Raw genomic sequence first — 7,920 nt, 5'->3', positions numbered from 1 at the left:
TGCTAATTAAGAAATGTCATTTTTGACCATGTTCCACCACTTAGATTTTTCTAGACTTTTGATATGTTATTCAGCATAAAATTCTGAGCAAGATGCACTAAAAATTATTTCTGTTGCAATTATGTTTGGGTTCGGCCATTTTTTCCGCTAGATTGACTGGACTATACCACCTGAGAACGAGGACGAACTGCCACTTGGTATTAAGGTATAACAAGGACCACCAGTGCAAGCACAGTACCGAATATATTAGCTGTAAATGCTGGTGTAGCAATGGCCAACAGTAAGTACACATATTAGTGATATTATTGGTTGTACTACCTAAAGTGTAATCTTGGTTATTTTGGTGTTTTTCTCGTGAGATATGGTATGTTTTTTTGCAGCCACATAAACACAAGCTCTTTCATCCGCACAATGTACAATGCACAATAGGAACGGTGCCACTTACAGTTGGCAGGGGTGTAGACGCAGATATTCATGTTGTTTAGCAGTCGGATAGTAAACATCAAGTTTAAGTGACATCACTTTCACACAGTCTGGTTCTACTGCACTGTTACAGTAAAATAATGGATATGCGTATCACTTTGTAATGGAATTATACAGGAATGATCCTGCTGTGAGAGGTGTTGTGTGGTGCCTTGTTTTTAATAGTCGGAAATGTCGAAATCTCTATACAAAACTAACAGTCATGTCCCATGGGTAAAACACCTAGGTAATATCGAGTGAACTGTAAGAATATGTTGTATGTATATGAACTCAAAATGTTTCACCTTATTCTTTCCCTTTTCACTTGTTGTTGTTACTATAGCTATCGTACGCTTAGTATTAGACACGTCCCATATAAATAGCCCCCAATTTCACATAGATGTCAGGTTGTGCTGTTAGGGGGTTCTTTATGCATAGGAAATAGCACACCCTCCTAAAACGTTTTGGTTGTGCAACGAGGCCCATCACTGCCGTTTGTTTCTGAAAGGCTAAAGTACTTTGGCAAGATTTGAACCATGCATGAACGTGCCTTAGTCAACCCAGTTGTATATTTGGGAACCTGGTAGGATAGATGTTGATATGTGAATGCTCAGTCCTATGCGCTTATAGAGGCTGCAATTGATTGTATGCTCCCCAGAGAGTTGAGTAAGTATAAAGGGTCGTTGTGCTGCCATTGATCCGTGCCAGGGGTAATAATTGTGAGCGCCTTGAGCTCCCAGGAGGAAAGGCGCATTATAAATTCACATAATATTATCATCATTATGTTACCATAGTGATGCCGTTAACCTATGACATCTTTATCTAGGTTGCCATTTCAGTGTAGACAGGCCGAGATCTTCTGGATGGTGACCTGTTTTTCTTAATAGTACAACAAAACCTGTCTGATTCAAGATTAAATATTTAAGTTTCATAAAAAAAAAATATTTTTACTCATCATCCAAATCTACGCAGCCATTGATATTGTTACAATAAATTGCTTCCCATTACATGTATGATACATTGAGTGTATCTATGTATTTATAATATAACATAAGGGCAGGTTTTACTTTCACTTTCATTGTCCTACATACATAGCATATCCTTGCTGTAGTCAAGATGATCTAATGTTTCACTTTTTCATGCTTATATAGTCAATCAGGATTTTTGGCAAAATAACCTCCTGCCCATCCTTGTATAATGCATGACATGAGTCTCGGACTAACAGTAGAACAGTCATTTTACAGTCCATGTAACGCACTCTCCTGGTAAACATTCTAGGTACCAAGTTCAAAATAACTTCAAGGCTTTAGAAAGGTTGTTAACGGAGAATTATTGCACGATCTTCAGGCGATATAGCCCATAGGGCAAGATAAATATATATATTTAACCAAAAGCTAATTCGTATTACTATCCAAGCCAGTTAAACTACACGAATACATGCATCATTTAATTATAATCGCATTACTTTTTTGTTCCAGGATTGCAAGTGAATTTATACAAAGTTGATACGGTCACTGCAAAACCCTATAAATTCGATAATGGGAGTAATGTTTATGACCTGATAACAAAAGTAAAGGAAGAAAAAAAAATGGGTGATGATGACGAAATCATGATTTTCGAGCGTGCAGTAATCAAAGGATCAATTAGTCCTATGCTTGAAAACAATAACTTACTATCGATGTATGAAAGAAAGAACTTTGTTTATCATGTCAGAGGTGCAGACCCAGACCTAAGTAAGTATATTCATGATGAAGCGAATCTCGTCGTATAGGGTGTAACATCTGTGTTGCAATTTTTTATATTACGATGCACTCATTTGGAACCTTAATAAGTATGTTGTCATGTTTAAAACCACAAAATACAAGGCTTTAGAAAATCAGTTTCTCAAAGGTGTTAAGTACGGCTGCTAGAATCCGATAGGAAGAGAATGTTCTGTGACCAATCGCATTATCGAAAATATGAATTAGAATTATTACCTATTTTTAATGTCAGTAAACAAAATAGTAAATATACAATTGTTAGACTATTTGCAATTACAAGCTGATTGAAAGGGCGTGTTGAAGGCATGGGTCCTGGGGGATCTGAGCAGTACATTTGGAGTACTTAGGTAAACTATGTAGCAAGGTGTTGTTTTCCCAATTGCTTCGCTGTAACTCTTTGAATGACAATAATTAAAAATTGATCAACTTTACACTGTTCTTGCTATTCAGCAAAATGGACGAAAATTCAATATAATAACCAGTGTTTATATATTTCTAAGCGAACTTATATGTAAATATCTGTATATTGACATATTAGGCGACCTTGAGAAAATCAGCTGTAATCAGAACATTGCCTTTTTTGGACCTCCTGGACATGGCAAGTCCTCGGCCATCAATTCAATTGCAAAGGTAAGAAATGTCCTTGACTTAATTGTTAATCGTCAGTCAAAGCAATCAAAATTTTGAGCATTCAGTCGATACCTATTCAGTGCTATTCAGTGCTATTCAGTGATATGTTGACGCAGAGATGAAAACTGTTATAGTGAAATAAAAAATTGGTTCATTTATCAGTTTGTAAACAGAATACCAGCGTTCAAGTACCACACTTTTAGCTGTATGCCAAGGTCACATGAAAACGGGAATAATATTAGCTTACTAGATAGGAAACGTTGGTTTAAGCGTTGTGAATAGGAAATTATCGGAAACCTGATTTCAACCTGAACGCTGTCGGTGTAAACTTTAACTCATATTGGATTCCATTTTTGTCGCACGATTATAATACTGAGTCATGTGACCAACCAAAAACAATTAATAGGTTCAAAGATGTGATGTAGGAAAACATGTAGTTTTTACAGTTTGCTACATATCAACTGACGTGTTTGTTACTTTTCTGAAGTTTAAAGCCAATTTACAAAAGGGAAAGCTAAGTATCTTGGGGTATATATAGTATTGCCTATTTATTGTTATGGGAAGAGCCTGGAATATTTTGTCATAGACGACAGTAATTACAATGTAATATGTTTGTGATGCCAAAGTGCTACCATCGACGTCTCAAATGTCTATGGTGTTATTTATGCGGCCATAAATGTTACAAGGTTACCAATATATGGAACGAGTTGTTTGTTTTAGAAGCGTTAGACTAATAAAGGGCAATGTTTCTTTTCTTTTGGACTTACAGTCATTAGGATACCGGGGGCAAATTGCTACAACATTTCGAGGAACTGCACCAGGAACAAGGGTATATACAAGATATCACATTGGTATGCATTATTTGTCCTTCACTCTGTGGGACGTACCTGGACAATCATTAACTGCAGGACCAGTACAATTGGCGACAAGAGTCCAGGATATTCTGAATGGTCGCCAGCCTGCTAATAAGCGTATTGGCACCAGTATCAGACGTACTAAACGTGATGAAAGAATCCATGCAGTCGTCTGTGTACAAAAGGCAACCACCGATGTAGACGTCATGCATAGTGTCATCGTTAATACAGCCGTGAGACCAGACGGTAAGTTATCGAAATCATCTCGAACTGGATGTAACATTAGGTCTTTATTTTTGCTTCATATCCAAACAATACTTACATCAATGTAAGGTCACTAGGTTGCCAGGTCAGTGGTGCATTCATTCTAAATTTTAATAATACCAACTACGGTAACCTGTTTGATTCCAACAAATATAGACAAAATGCTCGATAGTGGTGACGTTGTCAAAAGAGCTTAGCCTTTTCAGTACATGAGAACGTCGAGGAAATACAAATAAATATTTTTTTGGAAACCTGTGTTCAGACTTATTTTGTCACATCCTGCAAGAATTAAGGAGAAAAACTCCTGTGATGACTTAATAAAAACCTTCGAAATACATTTATGTATGTATGTATGTATGTATGTACGTACGTACGTACGTACGTATGTGTGTATGCATGTGTATGTGTGTAAGTGTATGTATGTATGTATGTATGTATGTATGTATGTATGCATGCATGCATGCATGCATGCATGCATGTATGCATGTATGTATGTATGTATGTATGTATGTATGTATGTATGTATGTATGTATTGAAAATATCGGCTACAATACGATCAGTCTCAGCTTTATTTCTTTTTAATTTGAAACCATTATGTTTAGTAACTGTTGTAATTTATTGAATATAAAAATATAATCATCTGCCTTATCCCTCTATCAACAGGTCGTAGTGTCCCAATTTTCCTAATCATGACACATGCAGACGAATTGATTGCACAACATCAATTGGATGCAGATGGCATGGATCGCAGAAAGGACGATTTCGCACGATTAGTTGGCCTAGATGCATGTGTTACTTTTTGTTTAGCAAACTATGATTCCATGCACCAATCTAACATAGAAGATCCGCAAAGAGAACAATACATGCGAGAAATGTTGTTGGCCATTTTATCCTCGGCGAAAATGTACAAGGGCGAATTAGAAAGCAGCGATAGTAGCTGTCAAATTATGTAAAACACCCTTTTTTATCTTTTCGAATAAAGTTATATTTTAGCACAATATGCACAACGATAGAAATGTAAATCATTTTCAAAAGATATGTAACACAAGTGACTTTATTAGTTTGCGAGTGCTCAATGTACATTAGCTTAGCCATTTGCCGACTGGTTCTGTCTCACATCTAAAATCAGATTATCAAAATAACAATGGCTCACCCAAGTTCAATACTTTAAAGTCTATCTCAAAATATGTCCCTTGGGGATTGGCTAATTCTTCTAAAGTTCCACTCTCATCATTTATTCAGATCCCATTTGAAGACACTAACTGACGCCATCAGATACGGCGGCTAGAGATACAAAACATTGAGACTTTGACACTGACAGAATCGCGTAAGTGAAGGGTGTAGGCTGCATGACCAAGGAACAAAAATGACCCACAATTTTAAGATGTCAATTTATATGGTTCATGTGTGGATGTTAGTCTTCGGTTAAAGTTGTTTTTACCACCAGCATACACATTTCGTATGTGAAACATCAGGTCAAACGTTTGGGATTATACATAGGGTGTTTATTTACTATGTCAAATGTAATATGTCATTTAGGCCATATAGTAGTGAGCCAGTGCCATCTTACTGATAGTCGAAAACATAAGATCAGTAAAGATGCTAAATTTGAGGAACAATTCAAAGTAGCTCAAATCATACAAATTTTACGAAAAGAAAGTTCATACGTTTTTAAATCACTCAAGTGAATAAAACAAGACTTTTTCAATACAATCTTTACTCAAATATTTTTCAACATGATATAATTAAATCTATGTTTGGTAACCAATGTGAGGTATAGCATGATTTTTTTACATATTGCATGACAATCTCTTATTTATCTTGGTGATGTTCAATAACGAAAGGATATAGTTTTTATTTGAATTCAGTATTAGCAAACCTTCGAGACTTTTATTTAAGAAGTTAGGTGCGCCATCACGTAATTACTTTTGTGTTTTCATGTTTGATTGGTTTTAAATTTCATGTTGAACTGAGTGAACAATTTCCAGTTTGGTTAGACAATACTGCAATAACGCTGGCTAATCAAATGTTTTCACTTTCTAAATATTCCATATACTTTCTTTTTTTCTAAATAACTTGGAGAAGAAAATGCGTTAATGATTTATGTAGCAGTGATAGATTTTATATCACGAATAATAAAACATTTATAATTTTAGTTAATCTTCAATTTTCATTTCCGTGGATTTAAACTGTTACAAAAAGCAGGTACAACAAAGAAACCATGTTTCCCTCGATGGTTTCAGTTAACGCTAAACTGTATTTATGCCTTATATGCAGAACATATTGATGTGTTTTTTCATGTAATTTCAAAGAATTGATTTGCTACCATCCACACGTCACATGTAGTATAGACAGAATTCAGTCAAGGATACAATTCTATTGCCAGGGTATATCCGAAATACACTCAAGTAAACTTGACTTCTTTATTGAATTTTATTCCAGCAGGAGGAAAAAACATATACTAAAATTGATGAAAGTAATAATTTCATTGTACAATTATTAAAATAAAAAACTTTAACTCAATATACCATTGTCATTTGGCTTATTTTGGATTTTTACTCAAAAATGAACGAATGCTAGTTCTTGAATTATTTTATCGGAATTAAAAAGGGCCACATTGTATTTTAAACTTGTCGCTTAACCGTTTGTCAATCAGCCATTTCACACTGGACTTACCATGGCCATCATTTTATTAATAGAAGAGACTGATTTTTTCTTATTACTTTGAAATTGACATCAAATGACTCAGAATGGAATACCTTGCTTCCGGTAACCCCCTCCTCCATCCTTAAGTCACCCTCCCCTATCAGTACCAAGCAACATTAAGAATATTATTTAAACATACCTCATCATCATTTACGAATTCAGATATTGATGAACTTCAACCCAGTTGGCAATGTGACGTAACCCTTATTCGAATGAATTGGTGGCATTTTTATTAAGTTCAAAATTATATCTTTTGTCGACAAAACACTGATAAATAGTAGAATTAGTGATGTTTCTACTACTGCATCAGTGAAACCCGAACAAAATAAGCAAGTGTTGTGCATTATTGTCTAGTCACTGTACACGCTACATATGTGTACAAACAATATGGCAGCTAGCAATGCAGCTACTGGTTATCACTGTGGCAGTGCAATAAATGGTGGGTGAGGTTTCTGTTGATGGATGAGGGATAGAATTACGATATAAACAGTAACTATATTTGTCTGTAGCGCTCACTTCCCTTAAGAATGTTGGACATATTTCGACCGAGTGCATGAAAGATATGAATTTCTGTCTATCGCATTGTTCGCGATATAAAATCTTGAGCATATTGTACTTTCACTTTCGTCGTAGTATTATTGGTTATATATGTCTGTTTTAACTACATAAGTACTATGCATGTCGTTATTCTACTCCAGTTGTTTTAAATTTGAGATTTAAAAAAAGAAAGCTACAAAACTACCCTTCGATGTTGGTTAGCTGTCCCACATCCATGGCTACTGTGAAAAGCCATGTTGTCCCTGTTTGTGAACAGTATAATACCTGCCATGTCAGCCTAAGCAGCGGACAATACATAAAGATCAGTTTCCACCTCTGACCTCTCTATACGTTGTCATTCTGTTTCTCTACAGGTGACTGTTTGAGGCCTGCAATAATATGTCGTCATCGAAACTCCGAGGTTTTGGACGTTAGTACAAACAGATATATTGAATGCTTTAAGTACAGGACGTTACGATACAGTTGTAGTTAAGGTGTGACCTCATTATCTAGGTTGCCATTTCAATTTAGATGGCCATCAATCCCAGGGATGGCGACGTGATTTTCTTAACACTACAAAGGCGACCTTTCTGATTTACATTCAAAATAATATATTTTACAGTTTCATAAAAACATGTATATTTTGTTAATTGTCCAAATCTAGCTATGCAGATATGTTTATGACTAATTATTGTCAATCAAATAT

At 35.4% G+C, this 7,920-nt stretch overlaps 1 protein-coding gene across 1 annotated transcript; it reads left to right on the top strand.

The window, feature by feature from the left end:
• Positions 1–227: 227 nt before the first annotated feature.
• On the top strand, positions 228–6,442 carry LOC144444779 (uncharacterized). Its single transcript, XM_078134313.1, has 5 exons — positions 228–280; positions 1,941–2,195; positions 2,761–2,852; positions 3,622–3,952; positions 4,635–6,442. Exons 1-5 carry the CDS (start codon positions 271–273, stop codon positions 4,922–4,924), a joined length of 978 nt encoding a protein of 325 aa, XP_077990439.1. The 5' UTR covers positions 228–270; the 3' UTR covers positions 4,925–6,442.
• Positions 6,443–7,920: the final 1,478 nt, after the last annotated feature.

Source organism: Glandiceps talaboti, chromosome 13, assembly GCF_964340395.1.
Source record: "Glandiceps talaboti chromosome 13, keGlaTala1.1, whole genome shotgun sequence".
In the NCBI taxonomy this organism is placed as follows: domain Eukaryota; kingdom Metazoa; phylum Hemichordata; class Enteropneusta; family Spengelidae; genus Glandiceps; species Glandiceps talaboti.
This window is presented reverse-complemented; position numbering and strand designations above follow the sequence as displayed.

Excerpts from the sequence above, each read along its gene's own strand:
- LOC144444779 (XM_078134313.1), top strand. Across the intron at positions 2,196-2,760 it reads AGGTGCAGACCCAGACCTAA|GCGACCTTGAGAAAATCAGC; the intron begins GTAAGTATATTC and ends TTGACATATTAG. Across the intron at positions 2,853-3,621 it reads CCATCAATTCAATTGCAAAG|TCATTAGGATACCGGGGGCA; the intron begins GTAAGAAATGTC and ends TTGGACTTACAG.